The sequence below is a fragment of the Myxocyprinus asiaticus genome, chromosome 14 (genome assembly GCF_019703515.2).
Source record: "Myxocyprinus asiaticus isolate MX2 ecotype Aquarium Trade chromosome 14, UBuf_Myxa_2, whole genome shotgun sequence".
In the NCBI taxonomy this organism is placed as follows: Eukaryota; Metazoa; Chordata; class Actinopteri; order Cypriniformes; family Catostomidae; genus Myxocyprinus; species Myxocyprinus asiaticus.
Window position 1 is genome coordinate 23,608,688 of NC_059357.1, and position 15,066 is coordinate 23,623,753.

A 15,066-nucleotide genomic window follows, 5' to 3' on the forward strand; every position below is an offset into this window, starting at 1 on the left:
TTCAGAATCTTTAATGCACAGTAAGCCACAACACAAAGTGGGTTGTCTGGAAGTTTGAAAATTGTAACTTACCTCCTTTGTTAAATTGGATCTCCTCCCTGATTTCTTTTCCATTCGTGTCACGGGTGGAACAGATGACCTTTTTACCCTCAAACCATTTCTTGTGATCAACTGTGACACTGTAGATTCTATTATGCTGAGAAATTTCCTTTAAAAATTTTGTATTTCCTGGTATCCCACTGATTTGTTGATTATCCACTAGGCACGACACTGAAGCATCTTCTACTGCTTTGATTACACTTCCAGAAACAACAGCCTCCAATATAATTTTATTGTTGACGAATATTTCTCTCTGCACTGGTGGCTTCAGAGTCAGTGTGAACATAGCTACAAGGGAGAAAGATAAGAAAGTGATTTAATGTCCTTATTTGCAGTGTGAGCTTGGATGAATGTGTTGATATGTGCATATTTAATATAGCAGTTAAAAAGAAAGAGAACAAGAAAGAGTTAACCAACATTAGATGATAAATTAAATGTATCGTTTTGGGTGTGCTGTGGTATTGGTGTTTGACCCATACAGTACAGTGATACAAACATGCAGACAAGAGAAAGCACAAAATCAAAGACACATCATAGTAAAAGAGAGGAACAGGACACAAGCATTTCAGACCATACAAGTGAGTAAGATAAATGCATAATCATATTGAAAATATCTGTCAGATGTTTTCAATATTATGCATGGACAACTTCATAATCATCATTAGAAGTTCATTCTTTTTACATTTGCTTGTTGATACTATTAATGGTGAGATTGTATGGTTGATGTTGGCATGTTGGACTGCACAGGAGATTTCAGAATTTTTGTATTGTTCTGGAGTCACTGTTAAAAAGCTGAGGACAGATGTGAAGGTCTCTTGATGGATTGGACCACTGGTAGGGGCCTCTATGTATTTCTTTTCAGCCCCCACTATCCACATGATATAAACATCACCAAGTTGAGCACTGGCAACCTCACACACCAGAGAGACGTGACCAGGTTTATCATTGTCAGGTCTGTAAATAACAACATTGGGCTTCTTTCCATCTGAATTAGGAAATATAATAAAAGGCCATATAACAGTGAGTCAGAGGAATTTAAAATAATGAACACTATGACACTGTAAATGGTAACCCACAGTTACTAAACATTTCAAATGGCCTAGCATTTTAATGGAAGATAATAAAGTGTAACTGCTTTCAGAATCTTTAATGCACAGTGAGCCACAACACAAAGTGGGTTGTCTGGAAGTTTGAAAATTGTAACTTACCTCCTTTGTTAAATTGGATCTCCTCCCTGATTTCTTTTCCATTCGTGTCACGGGTGGAACAGATGACCTTTTTACCCTCAAACCATTTCTTGTGATCAACTGTGACACTGTAGATTCTATTATGCTGAGAAATTTCCTTTAAAAATTTTGTATTTCCTGGTATCCCACTGATTTGTTGATTATCCACTAGGCACGACACTGAAGCATCTTCTACTGCTTTGATTACACTTCCAGAAACAACAGCCTCCAATATAATTTTATTGTTGACGAATATTTCTCTCTGCACTGGTGGCTTCAGAGTCAGTGTGAACATAGCTACAAGGGAGAAAGATAAGAAAGATGATTTAATGTCCTTATTTGAAGTATGAGCTTGGATAAATGTGTTGATATGTGCATATTTAATATAGCAGTTAAAAAGAAAGAGAACAAGAAAGAGTGAACCAACATTAGATGATGAATTATATGTATAGTTTTGGGTGTGCTGTGGTATTGGTGTTTGACCCATGCAGTACAGTGATACAAACATGCAGACAAGAGAAAGCACAAAATCAAAGACACATCATAGTAAAAGAGAGGAACAGGACACAAGCATTTCAGACCATCCAAGTCAGTAAGATAAATGCATAATCATATTGAAAATATCTGTCAGATGTTTTCAATATTATGCATGGACAACTTCATAATCATCATTAGAAGTTCATTCTTTTTACTTTTGCTTGTTGATACTATTAATGGTGAGATTGTATGGTTGATGTTGGCATGTTGGACTGCACAGGAGATTTCAGAATTTTTGTATTGTTCTGGAGTCACTGTTAAAAAGCTGAGGACAGATGTGAAGGTCTCTTGACGGATTGGACCACTGGTAGGGGCCTCTATGTATTTCTTTTCAGCCCCCACTATCCACATGATATAAACATCACCAAGTTGAGCACTGGCAACCTCACACACCAGAGAGACGTGACCAGGTTTATCATTGTCAGGTCTGTAAATAACAACATTGGGCTTCTTTCCATCTGAATTAGGAAATATAATAAAAGGCCATATAACAATGAGTCAGAGGAATTAACAATAATAAACACTATGACACTGTAAATGGTAACTCACAGTTACTAAACATTTCAAATGGTCTAGCATTTTAATGGAAGATAATAAAGTGTAACTGCTTTCAGAATCTTTAATGCACAGTGAGCCACAACACAAAGTGGGTTGTCTGGAAGTTTGAAAATTGTAACTTACCTCCTTTGTTAAATTGGATCTCCTCCCTGATTTCTTTTCCATTTGTGTCACGGGTGGAACAGATGACCTTTTTACCCTCAAACCATTTCTTGTGATCAACTGTGACACTGTAGATTCTATTATGCTGAGAAATTTCCTTTAAAAATTTTGTATTTCCTGGTATCCCACTGATTTGTTGATTATCCACTAGGCATGACACCGAAGCATCTTCTACTGCTTTGATTACACTTCCAGAAACAACAGCCTCCAATATAATTTTATTGTTGACGAATATTTCTCTCTGCACTGGTGGCTTCAGAGTCAGTGTGAACTTAGCTACAAGGGAGAAAGATAAGAAAGATGATTTAATGTCCTTATTTGAAGTATGAGCTTGGATAAATGTGTTGATATGTGCATATTTAATATAGCAGTTAAAAAGAAAGAGAACAAGAAAGAGTGAACCAACATTAGATGATGAATTATATGTATAGTTTTGGGTGTGCTGTGGTATTGGTGTTTGACCCATGCAGTACAGTGATACAAACATGCAGACAAGAGAAAGCACAAAATCAAAGACACATCATAGTAAAAGAGAGGAACAGGACACAAGCGTTTCAGACCATACAAGTGAGTAAGATAAATGCATAATCATATTGAAAATATCTGTCAGATGTTTTCAATATTATGCATGGACAACTTCATAATCATCATTAGAAGTTCATTCTTTTTACTTTTGCTTGTTGATACTATTAACGGTGAGATTATATGGTTGATGTTGGCATGTTGGACTGCACAGGAGATTTCAGAATTTTTGTATTGTTCTGGAGTCACTGTTAAAAAGCTGAGGACAGATGTGAAGGTCTCTTGACGGATTGGACCACTGGTAGGGGCCTCTATGTATTTCTTTTCAGCCCCCACTATCCACATGATATAAACATCACCAAGTTGAGCACTGGCAACCTCACACACCAGAGAGACGTGACCAGGTTTATCATTGTCAGGTCTGTAAATAACAACATTGGGCTTCTTTCCATCTGAATTAGGAAATATAATAAAAGGCCATATAACAGTGAGTCAGAGGAATTAACAATAATGAACACTATGACACTGTAAATGGTAACCCACAGTTACTAAACATTTCAAATGGCCTAGCATTTTAATGGAAGATAATAAAGTGTAACTGCTTTCAGAATCTTTAATGCACAGTGAGCCACAACACAAAGTGGGTTGTCTGGAAGTTTGAAAATTGTAACTTACCTCCTTTGTTAAATTGGATCTCCTCCCTGATTTCTTTTCCATTCGTGTCACGGGTGGAACAGATGACCTTTTTACCCTCAAACCATTTCTTGTGATCAACTGTGACACTGTAGATTCTATTATGCTGAGAAATTTCCTTTAAAAATTTTGTTTTTCCTGGTATCCCACTGATTTGTTGATTATCCACTAGGCACGACACTGAAGCATCTTCTACTGCTTTGATTACACTTCCAGAAACAACAGCCTCCAATATAATTTTATTGTTGACGAATATTTCTCTCTGCACTGGTGGCTTCAGAGTCAGTGTGAACTTAGCTACAAGGGAGAAAGATAAGAAAGATAATTTAATGTCCTTATTTGAAGAATGAGCTTGGATAAATGTGTTGATATGTGCATATTTAATATAGCAGTTAAAAAGAAAGAGAACAAGAAAGAGCGAACCAACATTAGACGATGATTTACCATTAAAGTTTTTCTTCTCCCGAATTGTTTTTCCCTGGTGTGTGACCTGACAGGTGTAGACAGTATTTGTATCACTTCTGAGCTTAATATAACTCCTTGTTGTGTAAAGACCATTGTTCTTGTCTGGTATGTTCTGCTGGAAAGTCTCACTTGTCTCAGTTTTATCATTTACTTTCCACTGAACAGTGAGGTCTTTGGGGAAGAAGTCCTCAACCACACACATGACATATGAACTTTTTTTAGTTATTACTGGAACCAGACTCAATACTGGTGCCTGCTGGTCCACTAAAAGGGAAAATACATGTTTTAATATGCATGTGACATTTCTTTAATTTAGTTCCCATATGCAAAATTCCCTCTAATATTGCTGATTCTTTTTGTCCACATTTATTGACATCTGCTTGATTCTGTAATTACCTGGCTTTTTAAATTCTTTACTCAAATGACCCTTTGGATTCTCCGCCTTACACATTATTTTCTTTCGTTGTTTCCATTGTTCTTGACTAACAGTTATGTGACTAATTTTCAAAGCCGATGATGATTGACTCGTGGCTGGGTACTGGACGAAGTCAGTCAGGGCATTTCCATTTCCATCAGTCCATTTGAAATTTAGCGATTCGGCTGGAAAAAACCCAGAGGCCAAACAGCCAATGGTCTGGAGTCCATCAGAACCAGTTCCGCACTGAGACAGGGCGATCAGAGAAGTTGGTGCCGATGGCTGTGTGTCTAAAGAAAGGGGAAAATGTACATATGTATATATATATATATATATAGTATATATAACAGACAAATAATAATAATAATAGCCTAATAAAAAGAAGAAGAATTAATCTGTTATCTATACAGTATACCGAAATAAATGATTAGAATAGCGCTTATTTTCGACACTGTTTACACAAAGGATATTTTACTCTTTTGCTTTTAGCCGTTCATAAAAGAAGTGTCTCATTTGTAGGCTATTCATTAAATATTTTTTGTACAAAAGATTAAGCTTAACAAGGCGTCGCATAACATGATTGCACGACCAAAAAGTTTTATGAGGATTTTGAAAGTACGCGTTCAGTGTCTGAATTGAATATAAGTTGTAACAGGAAATCAAGATCTAGTTGTCACAAGTGCTATATCTCAGTAACTGAAAGATTTTGAGACACAATCCACACACAAAAACAAAATAATAATAATAATAATAATATAACTCAAAAATATTACGTATAGTATATAGCCGTGGTTTTGTTGGTTTCAAACACGAAACCCATTAAATGATATAATTTTTGATTATATTCTCAAACAAAAATCCAATATCATCGTATTTTACTGCTTTTGGTTAAGCAAAAAAAAAAAAAAACTGGCATACATTAAAACAAGGGTCGACTATTTAATGAAGGCTTTTAAATAATTTATTATTGCATTGTCTATAATTTAACATTAACCATTTTTGTTTTACTGTTTAAATTTTGCTCAAACGTCAATAATCTTTAGTGGCAGGTTCAAATTGTGACAACTTGCGCTATTCATTGAGAGAGCATATCCCGCATTTTGTATAAAATATGAGTAACACTTTACAATAAGTTCCATTCTTTAACATTAGGAAATGCATGAGATATCATAAATAAACTATTTACAATACATTTTTTACATCATGTATTCATTTTGTTAATGTTAGTTAATACAAATTGTTCATTGTTAATTCATGTTAGTTCATATAGTGCATTAAATAATGTTAACAAATAAAACTTTGGATTTTAAAAATATTACAATATGTTGAAATTAACATTAGATTAATAAATATTTAATAAGTATTGTTCATTATTAATTCATGTCAACTAGTGTTGTTAACTAATGTTAATAAATGAAACCATACTGTAAAACGTTACCAAAATATGCATATTTCAGCTGTTCAGATGTCATATTTCAACCTATTGTAATTCTTCAGTTTGGGAGAAAATTTAAGCTATCTGCCAGAGTGACCTGAGAACCCGGTTTATAAATCCACGATGAACATGAAACGAGAGCAATAAAATAAAAATAATTTTAGATCATGTCACCGGATAATGAAGGCAATGCTACAACAACAAACAGACTTGCCATTTAGTTCAACATTTGATGTCGTTAAAGACAAAAATACTCGCAGAATAAAATACATTAATTACCTAAAACTACTCATTGGAATATCAATTATAGTAAGGAGAAAAAGGAGTGGAAAACTTACTTGAGACTGTGACTTGTGTGCCTTTACCCCAGTAGTCGAAGTAATCACAACGTTACATCGCTTGATACCAGCTGTACAAAAACACTGATGTTCGTACTGAACGCCAAACGATGGATCATTTGATGACAAAATGATCACTAATTCATATTTTAAAAAAACATCAAAGTTGAGTAATCTCTTTGTCTCTTTATTACTAGCCTATGTCCCATTTTCTTAAAAGGTTAAAAGTCATTACTAAACTAATCTTTGTGTAATAAACCGTTAATGCATCAGAATATGTGCGGATCACATTTCATGACCACCGGCGGGGGAAACATGTGGTAAGAAAAAGGCATTTCCTAAAAGCATCATTGGACAACAATCGCAGTTCTACTGTTATCAACACAGTTTAACGATTACATGATTTTAGGTTAATTTAGAAGATACAAATGTTTTCTGTAACCAGAAATTCCACCGGCTGGCCTTACTTGCACGTTATACTGTTTGTTTGTTTTTTATTTTTTTATGTACTGTATATATTCATTTTAAAAAATGCAATGTGTAAAAGATCATTTTAATTAACCAAAAAAAAAAAAAAAAAAAAAACTTTTATGATCTGTTGTAATCAAGTCCCATATGAACAAACAAACTGTATGCCTTCTTGCTGGCATGCTGTACAGTACACTACTGAGAATGGTGGTAACTTAATAGGTTTGATTAATGTTCTTTTTATTACAAGTAAAATGGGTAATACTTTATAATTACTTTTTTATTAATAAAACACACACAAAATACATTATAAACTGTTATAAACATTGTATATAGCTTATATAAGTGTAGTGATATTCACTTTAACAAGTTATCTTATATTACCATATACATAAGAATTATGCATATGTTTTTTCCAACTTAGAAATATAAATTGAAATATCATGATAAAAGGCATCACTGACAGCAGTAAAAGGCAGAAAAAATGACATTTGATATAAATACTGGACAAAGCACCTGGGAACAGCATCTAAATCTAGCACGGGTGAAGTGACACAAAGTACTTTCCCAAGTTTAATAGCATACGTTGTACTTCAATGCATAAATATTTTTACGTTTAGCAGGCTACCAGCAAAGTAAATATACAGCGCAAATAATGGTGACTCCATTGCTGCTGATGCTTTAGCATTTCAATGAAAGTAGATAGAGCTGCAGGCCGGAGAACTCCAAATGGGGCGGGATCTCCAAAAGAGGGCGGAGTTACTCTACAATTTGGCGGGGTTACTCCAAAAGGGGCCGTCACTTCCACACACGGTTAACATAGGGAAAGGGTTAGATTTGGGGCTCCCTATATCTTCAATGGCGATTTGGAGCTCACGCCCCTTTTTGAAGCAATGCCTGCAGCTATACCCTTATCTTTCAAAGTAGCCTACAAACTGGAAAATAATTTCAGGTGGGGTTTTGCTTTCTTGTTCCGCCCCTTACTGAAACGGACAATATGATTGGTTTTCAAATATCCAACCGCAACTGAAACGAACGTTCTGAGTTAGATTGTTTATCCTGTCTGTAGTGTCTTTAGTTGCGCTTCCGCCTCCTGTTGCTCCGTGCATGTTCAGAGAGGATCTCTGTACACTTAATAAAAATACACACACAATTCACTCAATGGTGCTGCGGCATCACCTTAGCAGATTGAAAAGTTAGGGCTTAAAAGCCTGCTCATTGCTCTGGCGGCCATACGTATCATCACTCAATTTAGATGAGCATGCGCAAAATCCATAGAAAGTTATGTGGGCATATGACGTATGCCTGCATATGCCCTACATTACACTACTGACTCAAGGACCCGACAGCAGTCGCGGAACACAGACGATTGTTCGAGCTCGCACTATCACAGCACATACAGGCTCATTGGGACCAGGGTGCAAATAGCATCTAACAATATTTTCACTTATTGCAAAGAAGATGCTTTTTGTTGCTATTCACCCTTGTATTGTCTTAAGAATATGCACCCTCATTTTGTCCTTCGGGTAATTTTTACCCGTACTGAAAACCATTAAAAATGCATAAAAGCAATAAATGCTCAATTTAGATTGCAACGCACTAGACAGCTCTTAATGAAAATCGGTTTTATTGTGGTCCCAAAAACTATAACGATAGGGTGACAAAAAGATGACCGAGGCTATTTGCACTTAAAAAAGCGGCTGTGGCAGGGTGAGCAAGAGACAGACACAGTGGGTGTGGTGTCAGGCCTCAAGAAGAATTTATTTGAAATAATAATGAATGTAAATTCTGAAAAGGAAAATTAAGTGGCTATGAGAAGTGGTGATAAAAAAGTTAAGTTTGTGTTTGAGGTGTGCTGGGGCTCTGAGAAAGCCAAGGGTGTAAAGTAATTAAAGTAAAAATACTTAAGTATTATTGTTTGGGAATTTGTACTTTACTTGAGTGCTATTTAAATGGAATACTTGTACTTTTACTTATATTTACAAAGAAAAAAAATAGTACATTTACTCCTTTCAATTTTATTTAAACTTGAAAAGTACTCATTACATTTTTGCAGAACATTTTCTTTCCTCTTACTGGACTGAAGCCGCCTTTTTACTGCATCCGACAGACTGACAAACGACAGAGTGTCACATGGCGGCTGTGTGGAGTTCTGACCATCTGAAGAGGCAGAATTTCGGATCCGATTTGAGCTTCGGATACTTTGAAATATTTGTGCGACCAGACCGTATGTGACCACCTGACAGACTGTGATTTATTTATTCAATTTGCCCTTCACCCTCATCCCCACCCAAAAAACCACCCCATAATACAAAACCTGAAAGAAAAAAACATTTGTTTCCTCTGCACACTTCACAATTTTTTACAGGGCACTCAAAACCCCTATGTAACAAGTTTCTTAAGATAGGGCAAGGAGGAGGTAGGAACCAGCTGAACAGTCAAAGTAAAACTTTAATAACAAACTGAACTCAAACATAACATAAACTGCAAAACAAACACACACACACACACACACACACACACACACACACACTCACACAGCTTGGTGCGTTTCTCTATCGAACTGGCATCTCCGGCCTCCCCTTATCTCTCGCCCACTGATTAGTCAACACCACGGCCTGGCCACACCCCCCCTCCTCGTCACACCCTTGTATATGACTACATGAGGTAACACGTAAAGTACACTTAAAGCAAATGTCTGGTACAACATAGAAAAGTGAATCGGTTCCATAAAGCATCTTGAAAAAGGGCTTATAAGACCACAGTTGACCAGGCAAAATAACTGAAAAGTTGAGCTCTTGCTCTTAAACATGAAAAGCATGAAAGTGCTCTACAAATGTAGTCTCCATTTGTGAAACAAAAGAAAGAAAACTCCTTTCTCAGAATTACGCAAACAATCATACCAAACGCTGGCATCTCATCAACGAATCAAACAACAAAATCCGTATGACATTCAACAGTTTCTTGTTCATCACAACATAAAAACTGTTAGTTGCCTGATGCTTGCTGGTCCCTGAAGCTAGTAGGTATGGCTGCTGATCCTGGTTCACAATGTGTTCCTCTTGGCTCCTGCAAGGAAAAAGCAAAATACCAAACAATGAGTTATACCCTCTCACGAAATTGTAACTACATAATTTTGAGCTATGTTTCACATTTCAAAAAGTATTGTAATCACCTTGTGAAAAACAACTAGATGATCCATGGCCTGAGCTGCACCGATCTTTTCTTTCTGACAGGCTGAGGTGGCAGAATGTGCAAAGTAGCAGGAAAGATGTGTCATAGTCCCATTCTGTCAAAAGCAAGAGTGTTTGCCATCAATATGCATTTTCAGACAAAATTACTTTGCTTGATTGAAATGCCCTACTTCCAGGTTATAATCCATTATATTTATGTTTTTAAAAAGTAATATTTTAAAGGAATAGTTCACCCAAAAATGAAATTTTGCTGATAATTCACAGATGTACGGAAGTGAACATTTGTAGTTAAATAGTATATAAGTATTGTTTTGTTTCTCAAAATAATCAATCGTTTGCAATCAGAAGAACTTTATTTGTTGACTGGAGTCGTGTGGATTATTTTGATGCACCCTAAATATGCATTTTGGACCGCCAAAAAAATGGAGGACATTCACTTGCATTGTTTAGAGGAGGAGACCTGAAATGAAATCCTAAAAGTCTTAAATTCTGTTTTGATGAAGAAAGAAATTGAGATACATCTTGGATGGCCTGAGGGTGAGCAAATTATCAGCTAATTTTCATTTTTGGGTGAACTATTCCTTTAAGTATTCAGTATCGAGATTCAACTCACTAAACTATAAATATAAATTTGGCCATTAAAACTGTACCTGGATGCTCATTCAAGGATTCAGTGTATTGGTTCTTTGCAGACTCCAGCAAATGTTCAAGCTCTCGTGAGGAAGTCAGGGTCTCTGCTTCTCTGATGATCTTTTTTTTGTTAGAGTGGGCCACTTTTCAAACAGTTTGGCAGCTGTTTCTGGTGCAAACAGGAGGCTTAAGTCCTGAAATAAATGTATAATCAGAAAAATAAAAACACTTCATATTGCAGTTCACCTTTAAATGGGTTCTAACTCATTACTTGCTCTTAAAAATGTATGCCATGTTTTCAAATAAAAGAAACATTAATAAGATAACAGGATTATCCATCTACATCATCTTACACATGACAAATACATAGCTTACATATCCTCTCTTGGAAAGTGGATCCTTAAGGTGCTACTACACAATGCATATTTCTTTTTGGTAAATCGACAAGGGATTCTCCTGCAAAACAAAAAAGATAGAACTAGTTAGTTTATGGACCTTTACAAATGTAATTGCTATCAAATCTGCTCATGTGTATAGTGATTTGGCAGGCGTCCCTAAAATATGATAACATCATTTAAATTAGTTTGGACCTTATGAACATCTGTGCATCAAAAATTCTCACCGGGGCCAACACTGGAACTATGAAATATGCATGACTTTAGTGATAACAGAGACAATGCAAACCCACATGAAAGATTAAGACAAGAGGGATGTGACCAGTTACACAGTTATTGTAAAAACTGAAATTGTACATTTGTTAGTGCTTGGTTGGAGAGACACAACTGGTTACCTGATCTTCAGATAAAAAAATTTGTCTGAACAGGTAAACAATTTTACACTATAGTCCAAATACTTTTTGTTAACAAAACTATAAAGACCTGGATATTTGGATTAAAACATCTATATGTACTATAGCTTATTGAACATAAGCTTACCCCTCAGTTTCAACCATAAGTGCTGCAAGGATGTTAACAATCTGCCTTCTAGTACAGTCAGTCACTGTCCCACCTTCCTTATATTCATCAAGCACTGTTGTCTCACCAGGATGTCAGTAGAATCTGTTTAATTAGCTGAACAGATTAAAACCATATTGTGTTAGAGCCATTAAATCATTTTTTAAATATGATGATGTAACCCACCTGTATTTTTAGTGGGTATTTTAGTATTAGTATTTTTATTATTATTTTTATTTTATTTTTTTGTGTATTTTATTTTGTGAAGGTTTCAGACATACTTGCATCCATTTATATATATATATATATATATTTGTATATTACAAAAATGTGGGATGCAAGAACGTAGAGTGCCGTAGGGTTGTGCGGATTACGTCACGCGCACACACACACTACCTGCTCGCAATGTGAAGAGCGCTAGGCTGCACCTGCGAAATTTCTTTCCATCTGTTGGAAAATATTACTACTTTGTGTCTGAAACCATTCCTATTTTATTAGTGGTTCCCGGAAGGAAAATATCTGAGTTCATGGATGTCATTTACGTTTGAACTACGAGGTTTCAACTGAGGAGTTTTCATCTGCGCTGGATTTTCCCTGTTTGCGAGGAAACTTTGTGAAGGACACCAGATCGAAAGGGAAAATCTCCTTGTATGAACTGAGTCATACAAATGAACATTTATTAAGGGAACATTTTCATATCCTGGACACATTTTGGAACTTTGAATTTCTAAGCAGATCTCCATCTAAATAATCAAACATGTATTGTTTGTTTATTTTATTTAAATTTTCTTATGTTTAATTTTTGTTTCGATACTATTCATGTGCTAATGTGACATTAAAAGAATTAACAATTTATATCTGCATGTGCCATGTTCAAGTTAATACAGTTTGACTGAACTGATTTATGTTTTAGGAATACTATTATTATTTTTTTCATCTTTGAGTCTAAATGGTGAAATTTTGATACTTTGGCAAGTACAATTAATTGATTGGGTATTTGTATTTAGAATATCATAATCAGAATTTTTGTGAGAACCCAGAACTCCAGCATAGTGTATACACATACATACATACATACATACATACATATATATATATGGATATATGTATGTGTGCATCATTTTTTGGGGGGATTCCAGACCTTGATAGATTCTCCTCCAGAGTAACAATTCATTAATGGGTTACAATAACTTTAGCTCAAAACATTACTAAGTCTGTACACTAATAGTAGAGAGGATACACTTACATCTTTGGCTTAAGAACTTTGTAACTGTTCATCATCTCTTCACATTCATGGGTAGCTTTGATTTTTCAATGTCACTGCTGCTCATGGACCCAGAGCTTGAGCTCGGCCTCTACATGAGGAGACAAAAACAGGGGTGTGATGGGGTCTGAAGACAAAAAGGAATCACAAAACAGAATGAGACTTTTAGAGCGAAATTAATCTTAGCCTGTTTTTAATTAATTACCCTCTTTTACACTCAAAGTTGAATCAAAGATTTTTGTCTTATAAATGGTTATGAAAAATACATTATAAAACCATTCATTCTCTTTCATCACTATAAAGAACAAATAATTCAACAGCAAATTGTATTTATTCTTTAATAATCTGGGGTTTGTCAGCAGAGTTAATTTAACAGAAAAACGTACTAGATTCACATTCTAACTATATTTTCTGGATCAAAAAACCTAATCCGTAAACTTTTAGTATGCTCTGGACATGACACACAACAAATTCTTAGTTTATCTTATTTTGTTACTTGTCTTCATGAGCTCATTAAATACACATTCAAACATGTTAACTTATTTTGGTTTTCACCTTACTTTGCAATGGGATTGTAACAGTCTAAAGAGGAGGCGGGAATCGGCTGAACAGTAAACCAAGTTTAATTATATAACTGAACTTAAAACAAACACACACACGCAACGCGACCGCACGCGCCTCTCTCTGGAACCGGTGCCTCCAGCTGCTCCTTGTCTCGCTCTCTCGCTGATCAGCTGCTTCAGCGCCGGCCATGCTCCATCACGACCCGGCCACACCCTCCTCCTCGTCAGAGAGATCTCATTCTATTTGGGAATCCATGTAACCGAGTAACCATCTGGAACTCTAGAGAAAAAAAAACAAAAAAAAAAAAACAACTCAAATTAATTGGATTAAGAGTTCCAGTTTTATATGATCTCATATTCGGGACTGTTGGCAATATTTAATAATAAATAGCACTGTTGTCCTGAGTCTAGGAACGTATGGCTGCTTACAGGGCCCTCAAATTTGTCTAAAATGAGACCGAAATGCGGTGCAAACTTGGTGAAATTGATGCTTTTCAGGCACCCACGGAAAAAACGTTGACATGACATGCACTGTAATTAACGACTGAAAAAATGCAAATAACAGCTTTTTAATACACCCACAGACATTAAAGATATCTTTAATACGCACTTTTATAATCGAAAGTAATGCATAGTGGCCAAGGGAAAGCTTCAGATCAGTGCGACACAGGCGCCTTCTAGCTAGCGAATGACTTCGAATAATCCCTTTTAAACATACATTTGTCGCTGTACCTGAAATATTTCAGTTAACATGCAGATATAAGCACATCTGGATATAAAATATCTATTAAACGCAAAGTTTTAAGTACATTTACTCACCAGTTGCAGCTTCTCATCCTCTCGGTGATGGAGGGAAAAATGGCGTCTGGAAAATTCCTCAGTTGCAGCACTGTCCAATTCCCCGGATGTTGACAATAACACTGGCAGGTGTTGGATACCTGTAACTCTGTGATTTTACACCCACACTACACTCAATAGTGTTCATTTCACTAGTTCTGACACTAAAACTAAACACTTTACTCTGAAATGCCTTAACACTGGGATTTTAACACCAGTGAATTTGATGTGTATGAGCACAAAGTGAGAAACACTGACGTCCTAAACGCCTGCTACTTCTACAGATTGGACAGTTATAAAGTCAAAAAAAAATTCATGTTGCAAATATATATATATATATATATATATATATATATATATATATATATATATATATATATATATATAAACAAAAGGCTTTTGTAATTTAATGTGTACATGCAATGTATTTCTACACTTGCCTTCATATTTAAATTATATCTATGAACTTTTACTTCATATTTGCTGAATTATTATTGTTGTTGTTAGGAAACTATTAATTATAATAATAACTATAAAACCAGCAATGATAATGATGCTAATAATGATAATAAAAATAATGGAATTTGAGTAAATATTAATTATACATTTTATTGAATTCAAAAAAGAGAGGGATTGGTCCAGGTTTAAGGGATTAAGAGAAAGCATTTTAACACAACTATGTTTCTGCCGAATGTAGTGATAATCAC

At 35.4% G+C, this 15,066-nt stretch overlaps 1 protein-coding gene and 1 long non-coding RNA gene across 3 annotated transcripts in view; both read right to left on the minus strand.

Annotated features, from left to right (window-relative positions):
* Window positions 1–6,569, minus strand: part of LOC127451543 (uncharacterized) — a 45,055-nt gene extending 38,486 nt beyond the window's left edge. Inside the window, exons 1-10 of the mRNA XM_051716284.1 lie at window positions 6,548–6,569; window positions 4,659–4,967; window positions 4,242–4,526; window positions 3,780–4,094; window positions 3,254–3,556; window positions 2,544–2,858; window positions 2,018–2,320; window positions 1,308–1,622; window positions 782–1,084; window positions 73–387 (exon numbers count right to left, since the gene is read on the minus strand). Coding sequence (XP_051572244.1) covers window positions 73–387; window positions 782–1,084; window positions 1,308–1,622; window positions 2,018–2,320; window positions 2,544–2,858; window positions 3,254–3,556; window positions 3,780–4,094; window positions 4,242–4,526; window positions 4,659–4,967; window positions 6,548–6,569 — 2,785 coding nt within the window. The remainder of the gene's footprint in view (window positions 1–72; window positions 388–781; window positions 1,085–1,307; window positions 1,623–2,017; window positions 2,321–2,543; window positions 2,859–3,253; window positions 3,557–3,779; window positions 4,095–4,241; window positions 4,527–4,658; window positions 4,968–6,547) is intronic.
* Window positions 6,570–7,053: 484 nt separating this feature from the next.
* LOC127451791 (uncharacterized) lies at window positions 7,054–14,659 on the minus strand. Of its 2 annotated transcripts, none has more exons than XR_007899141.1 (8): window positions 14,342–14,659; window positions 13,520–13,802; window positions 12,942–13,050; window positions 11,678–11,812; window positions 11,118–11,198; window positions 10,763–10,936; window positions 10,094–10,207; window positions 7,054–9,987 (listed from the first exon to the last, which is right to left on the minus strand). It is a non-coding gene; the product is annotated as an uncharacterized LOC127451791 (long non-coding RNA). The 2 variants fall into 2 exon arrangements; XR_007899140.1 differs by having other exon boundaries at window positions 13,617–13,802; window positions 14,342–14,658.
* Between the last annotated feature and the right edge of the window lie 407 nt (window positions 14,660–15,066).